Source organism: Canis aureus, chromosome 21 (assembly GCF_053574225.1).
Source record: "Canis aureus isolate CA01 chromosome 21, VMU_Caureus_v.1.0, whole genome shotgun sequence".
NCBI lineage: Eukaryota > Metazoa > Chordata > Mammalia > Carnivora > Canidae > Canis > Canis aureus.
The window spans coordinates 38,452,192-38,473,385 of NC_135631.1; the positions used below are offsets into that span (position 1 = coordinate 38,452,192).

Genomic DNA, 21,194 nt, shown 5'->3' on the forward strand with positions numbered 1-21,194 from the left:
GATCCTATCTATCATCAAAACCTGTACAATCTCCTTAGCATCTTATCTTAGGCATACTTCTTTCTTTTTACTCTATACTTGTCTAAGAATGCACTCCTAGGATTTAAACTATAACTGTTAGGCAAATGAATCCCCAAGCTAATATCTCAACCCAACCTTCTAAAAAAGATTTTATTTATTTATTTTTTTTTTTAAAGATTTTATTTATTTATTCATAGGCACAGAGAGAGGGGCAGAGACACAGACAGAGGGAGAAGCAGGCTCTATGCAGGGAGCCCGATGTGGGACTCGATCCTGGGTCTCCAGGATCACACCCCGGGCTGCAGGCGGCGCCAAACCGCTGCGCCACCGGGGCTGCCTTACTTACTTACTTACTTACTTACTTTTACTTACTTACTTACTTACTTACTTACTTACTTATTTATTTATTTATTTGACAGAGAGAGCAAGCACAAGTGCGGGGGAGTGGGAGAGGGAGAAGCAGGCTTCTCACCGAGCAGGGAGCCCAACATGGGGCTCGATTCAATGACCCCAGGATCATGACTCCAGCGGAAGGCCAGATGTCTAACTGACTGAGCCACCCAGGTGCCCCTCCACCCAACCCGTTGGCCAAACTTCACCACTTCGTCTCCACAAGAAATATTTAACACCCTGGGGCACCTGGCTGGTGCAGTCAGTCAGCAGAGCCTGCAACTTTTGATCTTGGGGTTGTGAGTTCAAGCTCCACATTGGACATAGAGATTACCTTAAAAATAAAAATTAAAGGGATGCCTGGGTGGCTCAGTCAGTCTTCGGCTCAAGTTGTGATCCCAGTGTCATGGGATCAAGCCCTGCACTGGGCTGCCCACAGGGAGCCTGCTTCTCTCTCTCTGCCTATGTCTCTGCCTCTACGTGTCTCTCATGAATACACAAACAAAATCTTACAAAATTTAAAAAAAATAAAAATTCAAAAAATCTTAAAAAGAAAAGAAATATTTAACACCAAAATCATCATCTTTCTCATATAAAGGCCCAAGCTTTCCTTTTCATTCCCTGTTTATGTTAAAGGCACATCCCCCAACATCTAAATTCAAAATTCTCAGAAACCTTTATACTTCCCTCTTCAGATTTTTCCTAACATTCAATTACTTGGTCAGTTCAGCCTATTCTTCCATTGAAATATGTCCATCTTCCTTTACCTTTCCACAGCCATCACCATAACTGATTAATTATCTTCTGAAAGAAGTGATCTTCCTACTTAGTTTCTCTCCTCTTCACCAATCCATTCAGCAGAGTGACCAAAAAATACTCCTTGAAAATACATCTCATCATGTCACTCTCTTCTACTTTAAACAAATGAACAAACCCACCCTATGTCAAAAAGGAAAATCCTCGCAGTATGCCATTCAAGAATCTGTAGAGTCAAAACAAACTTTAATAATTTCTTCTACTACTCAACCACATGTATATGTACACAAGATTCTGGATTGTTTGATTCATTACTACTTGTACTCCATTTAGTTAGAATGCCTTTGCCCATCCCAATTCCTGCCAATCAAAATTCTACACATCCTGCAAGATTCAGCTGAAATTCAGCTTCTCATTAAGGACTCCTTGATCCCTACTACTAGAAATCACCACTGCCTCTTCCTCCTTTTTTATGATTTGAATGCTGCTTCTTTGAAACCTCTTCTACCTGCCATGCTGGATTATAAACTTTTCTGCAAGTTTTTATATCTAACACATCTTTGTCTTCTATAGAATCTAGAATAGTGTTTTGCACATTACTGATGCTCAAAACGAATGAAGTTTCCACAGGGCAAAAGAAGAAAAGGGTTATTAATATAAATAAAAGCAAATTACTGATAATCATCTGAAGGGTCAGCAAAGAAGTTAAGAAAAAAGTAACAAGAAAAAGAAACAAGATGAGTAACAATACAAAGTGTCTGTTATATCCCAGCTAGTAATCTTTCCAATTAAATTATAAATTCTTGAAGTCAAGAAATATAAACAGCTTTCCTCTCTGCATTTCCGTACACAGTGTCAAGCACATAGCAGGCAGTAAGTAAATAAATGTTTGTTGAATCATATGGAAAAAAGTAGAGGACAAACCAGAGAAATGAGGTAATTTAAGAAATTAAACGCTGTTGTAAGTATTCTACAAGCTTCCAGAAATAAACAATAAGAAAATAGTTAAGAGTATGACAAGAATCAGTAAGACAGTGTTGAAGCAGGGTAGTTGCCAGAAAGTTTCCACAAATTTAGTGTTTTCATAGGAACAAATTAAAGATTTCACCTACTCTCATTTTACAGAGAAAAAAGTTGAGGCCCAGAGTTTCAAGATTTTCTCACAGACACTAAGTAGCATAACTAGGAAAACTCCTAACCAGGTCCCCAAATTTCCAGTTAAGAGCTCTTATGCCACACTTTAGGAAAGAAAACCAAAAAAAATAAATAAATAAAATGAGAATTCTTTGGATTGCAAATGTTTCATTGTATTTAGCTAATAATAGATAATTCTTAACTTATAATCTGTACATATAAGCAGCACTATTTCTAGCTCTTCTGCACCAAATATTTCCCAGTAGATAGTTATTTAATAGGAAGGAATGACATAGAAATGGGTTCCAGAAACTTGGAAGGCAAAGCAGAAAACCCTTTCTTTCTAATTAAAAGATGGCTGACATCTGACAGGCTTGAGGCTGATGGTATTTAAAATATCCGACTCCTCTAGAGTTGTCTGTTCATCCATACTGAGGGAAACTACTGAAAGGGTGAAAGGTCCTTAGGGATTAAACTGTAAAAGCTGCTATGTGTTAAGAACCCTGAAATATGAAAGACCCATGCAGTTCACGTAACTAAGACCACAAGGACTTAGGAATTGCTGAACTGAAGGAGTGTAAGGGAGCTTCTCCTGGTTGTACTTGCAAAGTCAGGAGCTTATGCTAACTGAACTCTGATGAACCTTTCTCTTTTAGTGTTCTCTGATTCGATGTTTCTGCTTTTTTCAACAAGGGGCAAAATTTAGGATAATGACTCATACAGCAACAACGTCCTATGTTTTGTGCAGTAATGCAAAAAATGTTTCTGTCTGAAGATGTTAGAGGAAGTTCAAATTGTATAATACTTATCTATCGTGCTATTCAGGAATAGGCAGGTTGCTCTAACATATTGAGACCAAAAACAAGGAAGAGAACATTGAAAATGTAGTTTAAGACAGCTGGGTATTACAAAATTCTCTATGTACTGTAATACATTGGAAATAACTCAGGCTTTGTAGTTAGACATATTTAATTTCCAGCTCTGCCACCAACCGACACAAATTACTTACTATGTTAGTGTGTCTCTGTATTTTCATCTATCGAAGATAATAGCCCTTATCTTTTAAAATTTTTAAGGACTGAAGGCAACACCGGCATTATTTCTAACACTACACCCAGTATGTATAACAGGCATTTGACCAAGGTAGCTATCATTATTAGATATAAATAGTAGAATTTTATTAGGAAAGCATCTAGTAACATCCTAGCAACATCTAGTGACAAATAGTAATAGTAGTCACAAAAACAGACTCACTAAAAAGGAAAACAAAAAATTAAATACTAAATAAATAAATAAATAAATAAGGTAAGGTAAGGTAAGATAAGTAAGTACTTAGAGGAAAGCCAAAGCCAGGAATAACATGAAATAGTGGTCTGGGCTCCCTTTTCTATCGTAATTAAAAATTTCAGGTCAGGCTTTCTTCACTGACCAACCATGAAAGATCTGCCTCCAAAACAGCAGCACAATTACTTTTCCTCCTCTCAAAATATTGTAAAAGCAAGATACAAATGTACTAAGGCATTATATTTGGTATCTAGATCACAGACTTAAATCCCCATAGTCACTGAATTTTATACTATAGCTGTCATATAAAATGTGATTCACACACAATCTGGGATATTCTAGACCTCTAAAGTCAACATTATACAATTACATACGTTATTTAATTAAAATTATACTCTATAATGCAAACAGTAAATCATATAATATTTAGTTAATGATAACAGCATATATGGGAACCACTGCTCTTATATACTATTGTTTTCATACAACCAATTAAAGTTCTAAATTTTAAAAAGTTATATATTTTAAAAGTATCATTAAATATTGCTCCTAAAGGTTCTTTATCTATTTTCAATTTAGAATGTACTCTAAGTGAAATTTTACACAACAAACATACCTATTAATGCCCTAATATGTGTACAGGGAGGAAATGATTCAGACTTCCAAAGCTAGGTTATAAGAAGCCTTGCTGTTTCTACTCAGGTCTCTTGGAGTCCTGAGCTTCCATGTAAGAAATCCAACTATCTTGATGAGATCATATGGAAAGACCCCAAGATGACACAGAGAGAGAGATGGACTCAGCTTCGCATTCACTTACCCAAGGGATGAGAAAATACCCAGGTGAGTAAAGCCATCTTGGGATCTAATAAACAAGACCAGCCAACATCCAACCACCACTGAGCAACTCTACTCACCCCTGCATGAAGCAGAATCACCTAGTAAATCCTGCTGGAATTCCTGACCCATTAAATCATCAAATATAATAAAATTGCTGTTATTTTAAGCCACTATGTTTTAAGTTTGTTACACAGCAATAGATGGTATATCCTTCACAAAATCTTAGAGTCCATGAATAAATTGTTTGGGGTAAGTTATGTATGTACAAAACTTGCCCTGACTTCAGAGAAATGTTAAGCAGAATTTGTCTTATAAAACACACTGATGGTTAAAATCAAAAGTGAAGGGCCAGAATGAAGATGCTCAGCAATATATAATGTCAGAACTATAATCAAACATCTTGAAATTATTTTCTTCCATTAGTTTTTATGACATAGTAGAGCTCTTTTCCTACCTAGTTCCATGAATGTTATACTTCAAATAATGCTCTCTACCTAGAATTCCTTCATTTCTTTACTGAAATCCTACTACCACCAAAGGTTCTCTCAAACATCCATTCCTACCTCCTGTATTCCTTTTCCCTTTCTTAATATCTGCCTACTTCCATTTCCACCAGTACCTTCACTATTTTCCATCCATCTTGTGGTATTTAACTTACTGCATTAAACATTATAATTACTTTTTTCTAGTATCCTATTCGATTGTTTAAGGTACTTAAAGGCAGAAGCTTTATTGTTGATTCTGTCATTTTTATTAAAACCTACCACGGCACCTAAGCACTAAAAATGTTTGTCAAGCTAAGTAGTTCTACTCTGCTAACAGAAACCTCAGGTTTCAAAGACAAACACAACACTGGAAGTACCACCAAAAAAAAAAAAAATCACTTCCTGAATATTACAAAGTATCTTATTGTGATTCAATTTGTTGGGATCCCTGGGTGGCGCAGCTGTTTGGCGCCTGCCTTTGGCCCAGGGCGCGATCCTGGAGACCCGGGATCGAATCCCACATCGGGCTCCCGGTGCATGGAGCCTGCTTCTCCCTCTGCCTGTGTCTCTGCCTCTCTCTCTGTGTGTGACTATCATAAATAAATTAAAAAAAAAAACAAAAAAGTGATTCAATTTGTTTCTCTGGAGTCCCTGGGTAGCTCAGTCAGTGACACATGTGACCCTCAATCTCAGGGTCCTAAGTTCAAGCCCCAAATGGGGCATGAAGCTGAATTAAAAAAAAAAAAATCTGCTCCTGATTATGAAGAATTGATAACCTTTCACTACTATATAACTTCATACCCAATTATCAAGTATATATAGAAAAACCAAAAGCTTTCTTATATACCAGTAGCAATCTGGAAAAAAATCCCCCCAAATGAAACAACACCAGAAGAAAACTTATAATCTGTATTAAATATAAATAAATTTTTTGGAAATATAAAAGAATATGAGTAGGTAAAGATATACATGTAGCTTGTAAGTATAAAGAAAATTCTGTAATTACAATCTGCCCCTACTTTAATCAATAAATTTAACAAAAGCCCCCAGGTGACAGGGAGGGGGGAAAGAGTAGACTTTACAAAATAATTTTCAACTTAATAAGGAAAAATAATGGGATGCTTGAGTGACTCAGTGTTTGAGCACCTGCTTTCGGTCCAGGAATCGAGTCCCACATCAGGCTCCCTGAGAGGAGCCTGCTTCTCCCTCTATCTCTCTGCCTTCCTCTGAGTGTCTCTCATGAATAAACAAATAAAATCTTAAAAAAAAAAAAGAACAAGGGAACTTTGATCCAAACCTCAAAAACAGAAATTTTCAAAATGTACTACGATCCTAAAGGTAAAACCTAAAACTGTAAAGTATCTAAAAGAAAACATAGAGGGGCACCTGGGTGGCTCAGTTGGTTAAACATGTGACTTCAGATCAGGTCATGATCCCAGGGTTCTGGGATCCATCCCCACATCCCTGCTCAGCAGGGAGCCTGCTTCTCCCTCTTCCTCTGCAGCTCCCCCGTTTGTGCACGCACTCAAGCTCTCTCTCTTTTCCTCTGTCAATAAAATCTTTTAAAAAAAATAAGTAAATAAAAGAAAACATAAGAGAAAACCTGTGTGACCCTAGGTTACAAAGCTCTCTCAGTTAAGACACAAAAAGCACAAATCATAAAAGAAATAAAATAAATTTTTCTGCTATGAAAAAGTGTGAAAACCAATATTAAGGGAATGAAAAGCCACAGGATGGGAGAATACATTGGTGAAATACAAATCTGGTGAAGTACTTGTACACAGAATATGTAAAGAATATTCACAATTTGAAAATAAAAATAACACATAATTTGAACAGACACTTCACCAGAGAAGAAACAGGGATGGAAAATAAGCAAGCACATAAAATGATACTCAACATCATAGTCACTGGGGAACTGCAAATTAAAACCACAATGAAATACTACTACATATCTGCAGGATGACTAAGATTTAGTAGACTAACAATATCAAGGGCTGGTGGGAATGAAAAAAGTACAGCCACTTTAGAAAAGTTTGGCCATTTCTTATGAAGTTAAACATAAACGTAAACCATACAACCCAGGGACTCCACTTCTAGATATTTGCTCAAGAGAATGAAAGCATATGTCCACCACAAGATTTGTCTGTGAATGACTGTAGTGGGATTATTCATAATCATCAAAAACCAGAAACAATCCAAATGTCCATCAACTGGAGAAAGAAAAAGCAAACTGTGGTATCCCTATGCAATGAACTCCTACTCAGAAATAAAAAGAACGAATTGATTAATGCAATAAGACTGATGAATCTCAAAAAACAATATGCTAAGTAAAAGACACGAATTGATTAATGCAATAAGACTGATGAATCTCAAAAAACAATATGCTAAGTAAAAGACAACAAACATAAAAAAGACAGTGTAAGATTCAACTTAGATGATATTCTGGAAAAAGTAAAACTATTGGACAAAGGATCACTCCTGAGACTGGAGGTACAAGTAACAAGTGACAAAAGGGAACTCTTTGAGATGACAGAAAATACATGACTGTGCTGATCGCTACTATGCACGCTTATTAAAACTCATAGAACTAGGGTACCTGGGTGGCTCAGTCAGTTAAGGGTCTGCCTTCAGCACAGGTCATGATCCCAGGGTCCTGGGATGGAGTCCAGCATCAGCTCCCTGCTCAGTGGTGCTAGTCAAGAGTGTGCAACTCTTGACCGCAGGGTTGCGATTTCCAGCTCCACAGGGGGTACAGAGATTACTTAAAAATAAAAAATCTTTAAATAAATAAATAAATAAAATCCTTTTGAAAAATTTAGAAAAATAAAAATAGACCCAAACACACATGACTTTATGATAAAATTGGCATTCTACATCTGAGTGGAAAGAACAAACTATTTAATAAATGGTATTAAAACGGTGTTAAGAACTATCTAACTGTTGAAACAAAATTAATTTTAAGTCGTATCTAATTTTATGTCTAAATAAATTATAAATAGGATTTCCATTTATAATATTCTTACAGGTTTTGTACACGTATGTAGATTAAAAACAAAATTTTCTCATTGTATGATGTAGTGATAAGTTCTTTTTTCGAGATTAGAGTGTACAAAATGGCAATTCTAATAAGTCAAGGGGAGTCAAATATAATATTCACACAGTGACTTTCTAGTTTTCATGCCATTAATATCTGCCTCTTGTGCTCATTTGTCAATTTAACCATTGTCTGCGCTGCTGGTCAACTTCTCATCCCATTATCACTTTTCTGCTGTTCTTATTTAAAAATACCTGCCAAAATTTTCCCAACAACCAGGTGGTATCTCTTCTTCAGCAGGCAGAAAGGGCTGAAATGTAGTACAACTCGTTCATTTCTCAAATAGCTATTGACTACCCAGAGATACCCTGACCTGAAACAAAATAACCACAGCCCACAGATTTCATAGGCTGTGTGTCTAGTGAAGAAAACAACTAAATAAGTGATTAAAATGAAGCGAAGAAAAGAAGTCAGGATGCTTAGAAAGTACAAGGTTCCAGGGGAAGAGACAGCAAAGGGATCTAATGTAGTCTATGGGGGGATAACAAAGGCTTCCTTTCAAGTGGAGTCCTGAAAGATGAGCAGACATTAGCTAGGTATAGTAGAAATCTGAAACTAGGGATGGAATAACAGGTAGACAAATTTCTAGGCAGCAAGGAGCACTGAGGAGAAGCATAAAGAGCTAAACAGAACCTTGGAGGACATTTTTAGGAATTTAAACATCATCTCATAAACAGAAAAGTGACATAAAGATACAAGATGGCACTGAGATAAGGAACATAAACAGCAAGACAAATTTGACTAAGGAAGGCTGAATTTTGAACATATTAATTTTACAGTTCTGTGGAACATCTAATAGTGACTATCAAGGAGGCAGCTGAACATACGGATCTCAAACTCCAAACACTAGAAAACCAACAGAGTGATCAGCAAAGCCAGAGAGAGAAGTACTGTAAAAGGGTCCCAAACTAAACCAAATGCTGAAATAGTAGCAGTAGAGTTAAGGCCAATGATAAGGGAGGCCATGAGAGCGAGGATGAATGGAAGGTAAATTGTTATATCACAGTTAAGGTTAAGGAATCATGCCTATTTTTTTTTTTTAAGACAGCTTTTAAAGGCTGTGAACAGAAGGCTACCTAAGAACTAAGAGAGGATCTGAGATTATTTGTTCCTCAAAGAAAAAGCATTAGTTGTTGTCTGCAACTATGAGACTTTTTATAAGGGTCCCCTCCACATACGTAATACTGAAGCATACATACACTAACAGAATCTCCTATACATAGAACATTTTTTAAATATTTTATTTATTTATTCATGAGATACACACAGAGAGAGGCAGAGACACAGGCAGAGGAAGAAACAGGCTCCATGCAGGGAGCCTGATGTGGGACTTGATCCCGGGTCTCCAGGATCACGCCCTGGGCTGAAGGCGGCGCTAAACCGCTGAGCCACTGGGGCTGCCCTACATAGAACATTTTAAAACACCACTAATTTGAGCTGCATCTGATAAGAGAACTCTAAGGTACCTGTCTATAATGTCAAACTCATATCCATCTTTTCCAACAGGCCCACCCACAATTTTTCAATGAGATGCTTATTCCCGTCATCTGAAACCATAAAATTAAGTATATAAATCCTTTCTCGCTACATATTTGATAATCATGAAGCTTTATCATGATTCCGTGTCCAGGAGTACCATTTTACCACTAAATCAACTCCATTTTACTACTACAGTAGTCTCCGATATCCGTCTCTAATTTTTCTCTCAGCCAATTCATCCTACACAATGTTAACAAATTAGTATTCCTAAAGTACCAATTTGAATAAATTATCACTCTACTAAAAAAAACCAAAAACCTGTGCCTTGCTGTTGCCCACAGAATGAAGTCTGAACTTCTTATCCTGGCAAATAGAAGGCATACTGTGGCAAACTTTCAACTGGCATGCTGTGCTATTTCCCAACTTTGTACAAAATCACCAATTCAGCTGAATGGTTCTATTCATAGACCACTGAACATGGCATACACTCTCCTGTCCCTACAATCCTGCTCACAACATTCCCCCTAACAAGGCTGTCTCCATCATCTCCATTTACCTAAGTCCTACTCTTACTTCAAAGTCTGGTTCATTTATTTGGCAAACTAACTCACAATGTAAGGTACAATTCAAGATGAAGGAGATTTAAAAACACTAACACAGTTTGCACAAAGGTTTAGAGCTGGAGCTCTAAAGTCAAATTATATAATGATCTGAAACTTAGATTGACTACTTAATATCCTTAGGCTAGTATTTAAATTTTCTGAACTTCCATTCAGCACTTATAAAAGGCTAATACCTAACTAAACTTCAAAAAAACTGTGAAAATTAAATAAAAACATACAGCTCTGAGTATAGTTCTATAAGCATTAACTGTTATTATTGTTGTTTCTGTACTCAAGAAGCTCATATTCTAGCTCAAGTTGTACTTAAGTACTCACTGCATCAGCTTTTGGCCCAACTCAAAAAAACGCCTGACAGTATTTACTAATCCTGATATTTTTATCATCCTCAAGGGAGAAAAATGAAAAATGGTGACTATTACTCCCTTAAGGTATAAAGTGTGTCAGTGATTCAGCCAGAAAATGTCCTGGAACACTGGCTTTCCAGAATATTGTTCCACATGTAAACCACTGAAGGTGGCTCTGCATTAAGTGGTATCTAAAGAAAATGTATACCCTTTCTATTAAAAAGCTAACAAGAGTAGCTACTTAAAATTTGTACTACAAAGAGGACAGATAAAATTAATTTATTAATAAAAAGTATTGTTTTTTCTTCAAATCAATCACTGAGTACTAGGCAAACATAAAATGATGACCAAAAGTCACCTGGGTGGCTCAGTGGTTGAGCATCTGCCTTCAGCTCAGGTCATGATCCCAGGGTCCAAGATCCAGTCCCACATCAGACTCCCCCCACAGGGAGCATGCTTCTCCCTCAGCCTATGTCTCTGCCTCTCTCTCTGTCTCTAAATAAAATCTTAAAAAAAAAAAAAAAAAAAAATGGGGATCCCTGGGTGGCTCAGTGGTTTAGCGCCTGCCTTCAGCCCAAGGCATGATCCTGGAAGCGTGGGGTCAAGTCCCACAACAGGCTCCCTGCGTGGAGCCTGCTACTCCCTCTGCCTGTCTCTCTCTCTCTCTCTCTCTCCCTCTCTCTCTCATGAATAAATAAATAAAATCTTAAAAAAAAAAAAAAGACTAAAATGATGCCTGCTGTGAAGGAATTGATATAATCTAGTTAAATGGGAATTCACAAAGGTATATAGTTAATTTATATTAGTTAACAAAACACATTACATAATATTTTAATTTTGAAATATATATAACATTTAACATATTATACTAATATGTATTTATTATATTAAAAAAAACTGGTAAGGACTTCTTATTTTTGGCCCATGTTACCAATATTGTAACAAACCATCAATTGTAACTGGACTATTCGACTCAATCTTTAAAAGCATTCTGCGAGTGGCTTTCCAAAATTCAAACTATGGTGAATTAAAAATTCAAGAAAAGTGTTTACCAGAGGATTCTAGTCATACCAATGAACTTATTTACTTTGGCACCCATAATCAAAATAGGCTGCCAAATTTTAATCTAAATACTAAAGAGTAGCAATTTATTCTGAATTCCCCATTCCCAAATCTAATTCATTTTTTATTTAGAAATAGTTTGGCATAATTCTTTAAGCTCCAACAATTGGGTGACTCAGGCAGAAATCATTAATTGATACTGAAGCCATTAGGTAAAATATAACTGGGAAACTGGATATTCACAAATTATCAGCACACAGATTACAAACTAAATGCAAACAAAAATGAATTAGTATCCTTCTGTCTCCTTTTCTTTCTGACCTTCCCTCTGGCTCATGCTCACTCTCTCGCACTCTCTCAAATAAATAAAATTTTGAAATAAAATCTTTAAAAATAAATACAATAAAATAAATGTTTAGAAATCATGAACATAAAAAAATATACAAGGTAACAGTTATGTCGAACTAGTATCTTCAAAAAGCCAATGTCTTGGGATCCCTGGGTGGCTCAGTAGTTTAGCGCCTGCCTTTGGCTCAGGCCTGATCCTGGAGACCCGGGATTTGAGAACATCGGGCTCCCTGCATGGAGCCTGCTTCTCCCTCTGCCTGTGTCTCTGCCTCTCTCTCTCCGGGTCTCTCATAAATAAATAAATAAAATCTTAAAAAAAAAAAAAAAGCCAATTTCATGAAGAAAAAAGTGAGAACATTAAAATAAATAGATGTGGAAAAAAAAGAAAAAAGAAAAGAAAAGAAAAGAAAAGAAAAGAAAAGAAAAGAAAAGAAAAGAAAAGAAAAGATCACTCAAAAGAAGGCATTATAGGGGCAGCCCGGGTGGCTCAGTGGTTTAGCGCCGCCTTCAGCCCAGGGCCTGATCCCGGAGTCCCGGGATCGAGTCCCACGTCAGGCTCCCTGCATGGAGCCTGCTTCTCCCTCTCTGCCTCTCTCTCTCTCTCTCTGTGTGTGTCTCTCATGAACAAATAAAACCTTTAAAAGAAAAAAAAAGCATTATAAAAATAAATAAAGCACATAGTGTGTTTGTACACAATGGAGAAACTGGGGGTTACTGGAACACTGATTATGCACTAGCTACATTATTTTCTTAAATATTTTAATGTTACTGTAATTATGTGGCTACTTTTAGAAGATGAAGGCTGAAATACTTAAGAATGAAGTGTCATAATGTCTACAGTTTATTTTCAAATGATTCAGTGCATATACAATAAAACATTAACAGCTGTTAAATCTAGGAAGAAAACATATATAAGATCATTGTATTATTCTCAGCTTTTCTGTATGCTTAAAATTTTTCATAATAAAAAGTTAGGAAAAAAGAAATAACTTGGAAAAAATTTTAAAGTTCATCTCCACTTTCTTCTTCCTGTTTATCAGTCTAAAGGGGAAAAACTAAGTTAACCATAGCGTTGTGTAGTTAGGCTCACACTCTTGCAGAGATGGGCTTGATCCAAATTCTTTACACATTAGCTATGCAACTCTGTGTGAGCTAAGAAAAACTCAGTTTTAATCTAAAAATACTGAGATAATACCATGGCACATGACAAGCATTCAATAAATGCTTTTTCTTTCTCCCTCCAAACCCCCAAACTTTATTTCCTAAGCTATCATGGCTGACCACACATTGATTTCACAAGTATCTGCTCCAAATAAATGTTATCGGGAGTTTTTTGTCTGTTTACTTATATTTACTTTTTTGATACTAAGCAATTAACCCTTGGGCACAGCAGGTGGGAATATAAAATGATTTAACTACTATGGAAAACAGTATGGCAGCTCCTTATAAAAATTAAAAGATTACCATATGACCCAGCAATTCTACTTTAGGGCACATATCTGAAAGAACTGAAAGCAAGGACTCCAACAGATGTAGGTACACCCATGTTCATATCAGCATTATTCATAATAGCCAAAAGGTAAAAGAACCCAAGTGTCCATCAAGGGATAAACGTACAAAATGTGGTATATACATACAATGGAACATTATTCAGCCTTAAAAAGGAATTCTGACACATGCTGTAACATATATAGAAAGAGGGAGACAGAGGGAGAGACTATGTGTAGGTGTGTGCATGGGAGGAGTGGCGGTTGATTCTGCAGAACCTCTTGCCTTTCTCACCATCTGCAATTTCTAAGCCTTTCCAGGAGTACTGCAGAGTAAATAGGATTGTTTAGCATTATCTCTTTCTGTAGGAATTTACATTAATCTTCTTCTATTATGCTCTCACATGCTCTCTCAATCTCTCTCTCTCTCCTTTCCCCTTGGCCCCCAAAGGAATGAGAGGTATGATCTCCAGCAAAACTGAATCAGAGTAACTCCAAGCTCAGGTACATCCAACATAGAATAAGAAGTGAAATGTTGGTATGAAAACAGGTAGATTAAATGTAAATTTAGAAACTGAATGGTCAAATTTACAGCTTTCTTTCTCCACCCAGCACTAAAGCCCTGCCATCTAAACTCATTACCTCTATCAATCCTCTCCTCTCCATTTTTCCAATTACACAGACAGAAAAATGAAGGACCTTTATCTGAAGAAAATGAAAACTCTTACCCACTACCCAGAGGAAAGAAGTACAGATAAAATATTGGGGGGTGGGGGGTGCCAGCTGGCCCAGTTGGTAGAATATGCGATTCTTGGTTTCTGGGTTATAAATTCAAGCCCCACGCTGAGTGTAGAGATTACTTAAAAATAAAATCTTAAAAAAAAAAAAAGGGGGGGGATAGAAAATGGGAGTTCATTAGTCACTAAGCCATGCTCAAGCATGCCTGGTGAACTTTCAATCAGCTTTGAACATTCCTTGTATATGAAGGAACTGCTAAGGATCACGAACATCTGAAGAAAGCCTCCAAGACCAAAATCAACAACAACAAAAATGTTTTAGAGGAACCAAAAACAATGCAAGAAACAAAGAAACTATAATTAACATCCTTGAAGAGATAACAAATGCTGCAGCCATGAAAAAGGAACAAGATGCTACAATACAGGAACAAAGAACCAGAGCTCATAACATTGTTTTAAAACAGACCTAAAATTTAAAAATTCAATGAAAGGGTTGAAATCTCCCAGATTGTGGAAAAAAAGACAACTTTTTGGAGATCAAATTTCTCAACATCAACATTGGAAGCCAGGCAATATGGGAATATCTCCAAACTTTTGAGGGAAAATGATTTCCAATATAGAAATCTCTCAACAGCCAAACAGTCTAGCGTGAGGGTAAAAATAAATCCAAAGAAAAAAAGTATTTCCAACACACACTTTCACAGTAGTAGTAGAGGAAACCAAAATGAAGGAATAAACCAAAGGCAGGCACAGAATCCAGAAAAAAGGGACTCAAGGAAAGTGAAAGAAATTCCCAGAATGTCAGCTAAGGGAAGTCCCAAGATGACAGCTTTGCAGCAGGCCTAAGGAGAAAACAATCCGGACTACAGCAGGAAGAAAGACAGCTACAGAAGAGATGACTACAGGAACAAATACAACTGATAAGTTTATCTGACAGATTTGACCATGTGGAAAATTGTACAGAGAAGCATTTTATGCAGCTGCTGGAGGGTGTATAGAAAGACTTGGCCAGACAAAACTAAGCAAATGAAAAAAAAAGAGGTATGAAAAACAAAGGTTACACAAAAAAATGAAATCATAGTAAACTATTTCAGCAGTGACAAATAAGTGGTTATAATGAGAAACTTCTGAATATGAATTTAACTTAAAATTGTGGAATTAACAATATTCGAAAAATAAGGAAAGGTATAGTTTGAAACATCTTCCAGCATCTATCTCTTTAAATCACTGGTATTTACATACTTCAAATCACTTCTAATAGACTCTTAAATATAGAGAACAAACCGATGGTTACCAGTGGGTGAGGGGATGGGTTAAATAGATGATGGGGATTCATGAGTGCCCTTGTGGTAAGCACAAAGCGATGTATGAATTGTTGAATCACTGTATCATATACCTGAAACAAATATAACACTGTATACTAACTAATTAACTAGAATGAAAATTGAAACAAAAATGATTAATCAATTCTTTTAAAAAGCCTCTTTTCATTAGAGTTAAATTCTATAACTATACTTTCAAGGCAAACATTCTGTGAAATGCTCTGGTTTTATCTTGGGATACTTCACAGGATCATTCTAAGGAAAAAAATAAGTTAATAAATGCAAAGCAAAAACACTAACAAAAATTATAAGATCTATACACTTTTTATTAGTTACTGGAATCATTAAGACATTTGTTATCTAATATGTTTGTTCTGCTATTTGCTATAATTCTTAATGTCGGATACCTTCAATACATGTCCACTTTTATCTTCCGCATTTAACAAATCAAAAATTTATTCAATCTTAAAGGAAAATGGGAGATGAACTCTTCAGTAGATTACCTCCCTAACAACTAAATCTAAAAAGCTTTGTACATTTTCTTTTTATAAGAAATAAGTTTAATTTTTACATAATGACTCAGGCTATCATGGAAGTCAGCTACTGCACTATGACTGGATGGCCTCATAGGTTTTAGGTGTGAAAAGCCCCAAGCGCTATACTAAATGGGCTTATTAGACTGGTATGCCTTTGTAATTCTGTTTATCACTCTTAACATTCAAATCTGCCAATGATCTTTACTCTGTCTGGACTAATCCACTTCTGAAATTGTTATGGGGTTAAAATCATCATGTTTCTGACTCAAATAACATGTATTAAATGGCCTGTCAACCCTTTTCACACACAGTTTCATTTAATCCAAGTAATTCCTGTTAGAATGGTAGCCAACGTAAAAAATTTAGCAATTCTCACTAAAGATTAAAAACAAAAAACAAACAAACAAAAAACCCTACTACCATACAGGAACTCAACTAGTTAATGGAGTTGGAAATTAGATTTTTTGAATGTTTGAATGTCTGCGTTTTGAGGGAAGGGATCTATTTTCTTTGCTTAGGTGTCTTTATAGCTCAGTTCCTATTCTGATTCAAACTCTTCAATCGGCCAGCATGGGATAATTGGGGACACTGAACATATCCTATGTGCTATCCATGAACTATTTAACTTAGAGAAACACTGGAAAGAGCTATATATCTAAAACAATAGACACATCCACTCACTAAGATTTTATTTTTTTTTAAGTAAACGCTAAACCCAAGGTGGGGCTCGAACTCACTGATCCAAGATCAAGAACCGCATGCTCCACTAACTGAGGCAGCCAGATGCCCCAACCAACCATTCACTAGGATTCTTACATAAAGCCCAGAGAAACAAGACTGTATTACAATTTAGGATTTTCAGATTTGTAATTATATTTATATTGAATTAATGTAAGTTTATATTTTAATAACACTTGCTTAAGAATATTCTTAATTTTTTAAAACAGAATCTCAATTTAGTTAAAATTGAACTGTAGAAGGGTAAGAATACTCAAGAAAGATTTTCACCATTAATCATTAAGACACTGAAAAAATACTTCTCTTGTTTTTCCTCAGTAAAATAGCATTTCTCTCGAAAAAATGAAAATCTTACGACAGTGTTTATATCTAGTCACTACTCAAAAACAAAACAAAACCAAAAAACCCTACACAGGTCACAGAAAAACATGTTCCCCACATCCTAATGTAGAAGCTATAATTCCTCATATTAAGACTTCATAAGGTGTAGCCTTCAAAATTAAGAATTCTAAAGGCAATTTAAAAAATTAGATTTCTTCCTAACAGCCATTTCACTTGAAGGGCCATTTTTAAGCACCGTATTTTAAGTTAGACTTGTGAAAGAATGCTTACGATTTTCAGCCACTCCAATGCACTGACACTGTCATACTCCACATTTACTTCCTCATTCAAAGAACTCAGAAGAACAAATACACTGTTTACACATCACAGTAAGGCTAACACTAAGCTGCGAAGGCGGACTTTGAGGCACTTTAAAAGGTAAGCGTAAAAAAGAGCTTTAAAATACTAACCACCTACAATTCCAGACTAAAAGTAGCAAAACTTCCATCCTCAAAGCCACTTTCCTAGAAGCAACACGAGAGAGAGAGAGAACTTCGCCCTGGGCCAGGGCAGGAAGGCTCTGCCTGTTGCCCAAGCTTTTCCGCAGGCAAAACAGCAGGGAAGATGTAACCCTGCTCCTCCATACGCCTGTGCAGCATTTTAAAAATCATGAAAACTGGCCGTTCTAATTCGAACATACAGAGAATTATTCATGATTTAAGCTGCAATTAGACCAGCGATGCCAAAACTGCTTGACATGTCATTGTTCCTAATGAATAAAAGTACTTTCAGGCCACATTCTCCATGTGTATTTATAACGACGATCGCGGTACGCTTGAGGGTTTTGATCCCACAAGTACCTGATTTCCAACCACTCTCCAGGTGGTACCACTGTCAGACGATCGTGGACCAACAACTAAATAAGCAGTGCCATCTATCTGAGGTAAATACTGAGAATCGTAGGGCTAGCTCGCATTTTAGGAGAGAACTGCCTAGCCCGGTCTGAGAGGGACGCTTATGAATTTGCCATTTTCTGCTGTTAAGACCTACTGCAGTCACTTGATGTGGCCGGAAAAAAAACCATCCACGCTCCTGATTTTATCATTTGCTACAGGAAAAAAAAAAAAAGAAAAGAAAAGAAAAGAAAAGAAAGAATATGGCTGAATATCCTTTCTGAAGGGCGGCGGTACTCCGACCAGGACCCCCCCGCCCCCGACCACTCGGGGAGGCGGGGCGGACGGCGCCCCCGGGCCCTGCGCACCACCTCACTTCCCTGACGGGGATGGAGAGCTCGGGCCTCCGGGGGCTTCCAGCGGACGCCGCCGCTCTCCACACCCCTTTTCTTGACAGGATTTTCTGGCGTCGGAGCCCGTGTCACGGACACGCAATTGTGCCACCGCGTCCGCACGGCCTAGACCGCTCGAGGCCGCGACCCCCGGGCGATGGCGCCGCCTCCCCGGCTCCCCCGGAGCCCCGCTCGCCCGGGCGGGCACCCACACACAGGGCGACAGATCTCTGCGGCGCAGGCACTGGGAGATGGAGACAAACAATATAACAAAATAAGAATAATTTTTTTAAAAACACATTAAAAGAGTTTGGGCCCTTCCCGTCGCAGCGACCGAAATTTCAGGCTCCATTTCCTGTCCCCAAGGGCTGCGCGACCGCCTGCTGAGGACCGGCCGGCGCCCGCCCGCCCGCGCTCCCCCTGCCCGGCCCCGGGGCGCCCTCCCCTCCCCTCCCCTCCCCCCCCCCCGGCGGCGGCGGCGGCGGCGGCACCCACCTCGCGGCAGCGGCTTCACCTCCCCGTTCTCCGCGCGGGCGGCCCCGCCGGCCTCGCCCGCGCCGCCCAGGCCGTGCCTCCGCCTCTCCTTGTCCCGCTTCTCCTTGGGCCGGCGCGGCTTGGCGGCGGCGGGCAGCGCGAGGTGGGGCGGCTGAGCGCGCAGCGGCGGAGGAGGGACCAGCAGCCTGCGCGGCACCGGCTGCGGCGAGGGAGCGGAGGCTGAGGAAGGGACCGCCGCGCCAGCCGAGAAAGAGAAAGTGCCCCGAGCGGAGGGCGGGGAGGGCGCGGCGGGCGGCGCCGGGAAGCCCCAGGGCGCGGGGCTGCCATAGCCCTGAGGCGAAGGTGCCGCCAGCGGCTGCAGCTGCCTGCTGCTCCCGCCGCTGCCCCCTTCTCCGTTCAGTCTCCGCGGCGCCTTCTTCTCCTCAGTCCGGACCTTCTTGGCCGACAGAGGACCCGGTGGGTCCCGGAACGGGGGCTGCAATTTGCCAAACGGTTCCTTCTCGGCGGCGGCGGCGGCGGCGGCGGCGGCGGCGGGGGCGCCGTGCACTGGGCCCGGCGGTTCCGCCATTTTGCGCTCCTGTTGTATTTACTCTCCTCCGCTCCCGGGCGCGGGGCAGGGGCGGGCCCTCCGCGAGGGGCGGGCGGGGGCGGGGCGGCCGGCCGCCGGCGGAGCCTCCTATTGGGCGAGGCGCGCTGAGGGATCCCTCTGGGAGCCAACCAGAGGCGTGAGTCTGGCGCCGAAGGGGCGGTGCCGCCCAGCGGCCCAGTGTGGGAGGTCGGAGCGCCGCGGGGCGTGGCTAGCGGGGCGCGGGCTGCGGGGGCGGGGCTTCCCGGTTCCTCGGGAGCGGCGAGCGCGAGCCCCCCAGCTCGGGACCCCCGGCTGCGCCCGCCCCGAACGGCTGCTCCTGGGTCGGACCGCGTGCTGGATCGCTGGGGCCTTTGGTCCCTGCGCGTCTCCTGGCGCCCAGGAAGCCCAAGTGCCCCGACGCTCAGCTCGCAGGACGCAGTTCTGTGCGGAATCGAGTCCTTCCCCGGTGCGGCGGCGGCCGTGGGGGGGAGCGACTGCGGATCGCTGGGCGGCGGGCCCGACCCGCGGTGCCCCCGGCGCTCACATCGCCGCCTCTGATGCGTCCCCGCAGACCCAGAACTCTCGGATTACTTCTGAGCTGGAAGGTAAGACTCCCTGGAAAACATTTTTTTTTCTTTTGGACTTTTGGGACACCCTCTTAAAGATCTTCATTTTATCGCAGTTGTTTCAACCGAGACTTCCTAAGAAAAGTCTGTTTCAGCGATATTTATCGATGTTTGGAAAGCAAGGATGATTTTTTTTTCCCAACTGTAAACTAGCGGTTAGCATCCTGAGAGTGTTCGATGCTTTTTTCTTAGGAGCGTGCGTGTTGATTTCTGGTTTAGAAAAGCTAAGGAATTGGGAGAGAGAGATCAGAGTGACACGGTTGCAGCCAAAGCAAGGAGCACAACTTTAATTCCACTCTGAGGTCTCCCTTGAGGTTAACAAGCCAAAGAAGTAGATTTAAGAATAAAAGCAGACAGATGAGGAGAATACCCTTAAGTCCTAAAAGGAGCCCGATGTTACCTGTAGCTTTTTGGAAAACAGAAGTAACGTTCCAGGATTACTGATCCTTGTGACTTCATGAAATCGGAATTTTTTTAGTTTTCTTTTCCCTTTTTTTTTTTTTTTTTTTTTTTTTTGTTCGTTTAGAATAGTTTGGAGTCAAAATTTAGTAATGGACTTATTTTTTTTAGGTGCCTCAAATTTTTAAGATAATGAAAGTATTTCTTTTAATACGTGACGATGAAAGAAAATGAAAATTTTGTGAAGCATGTCCTCAGGGAAAGTAGCATTGTTGGAAGAGTGGACAGAGAGGATGGGGCTGCAAATGATTGGCTAGTAACTAGCTTTGCACCCTCAGTCACAGTACCTCAACTGTCAGAACCTCTGTCTTATTTGAATAAATTCAGTTACATGGTCACTGCGGTCTCTTCCATGCTCTAAACTTTTACCACATTCAAGGAGCTTTTCAAAATCACACTGAAACCATTACAGTTAAAATAGCCTCATAATTGATCCTCCAGGTATATAAATGTGTCTCATATACATTAATATACTACCTGGAAACTTGCACCGTTTATTTTCCTCATCTCCCACAGAAGTCTGTAAAATCCAACTTGATAAGGACCCAGACTCTAACCCTCATGAATTTGTTTCTGCTTGCATTAGAGTCCTTTATACTGTTACACACTCTTATCAGTCCTCACCCTAAATTTGCAGAGCCTGGCCAAGAGTGTGGCTTGAAGGTTCATTTACCATGTGTCTAAGGATTGAAGTTATAAATCAAGATAACAAACTTATTAAAAATGTAATTTGGGGCACCTGGCTGGCTCAGTCAGTGGA

The 21,194-nt window shown here is 39.6% G+C and overlaps 1 protein-coding gene and 1 long non-coding RNA gene across 17 annotated transcripts in view; one reads left to right on the forward strand and one right to left on the reverse strand.

The window, feature by feature from the left end:
• Window positions 1-19,376, reverse strand: part of RSBN1L (round spermatid basic protein 1 like) — a 60,206-nt gene extending 40,830 nt beyond the window's left edge. The window contains exon 1 of the mRNA XM_077863892.1: window positions 18,782-19,376. Coding sequence (XP_077720018.1) covers window positions 18,782-19,349 — 568 coding nt within the window. The 5' untranslated portion in view covers window positions 19,350-19,376. The remainder of the gene's footprint in view (window positions 1-18,781) is intronic.
• LOC144292914 (uncharacterized) overlaps window positions 19,013-21,194 on the forward strand; it is a 121,287-nt gene continuing 119,105 nt past the window's right edge. For 2 of the 16 annotated variants that reach the window (XR_013360321.1, XR_013360322.1), the window contains exon 1: window positions 19,532-19,954. This is a non-coding gene — a long non-coding RNA (uncharacterized LOC144292914). Of the gene's footprint in view, window positions 19,238-19,489; window positions 19,955-21,194 lie in introns of those variants that run through there. The other 14 variants (XR_013360320.1, XR_013360323.1, XR_013360312.1 and 11 more) reach the window with 13 other exon arrangements.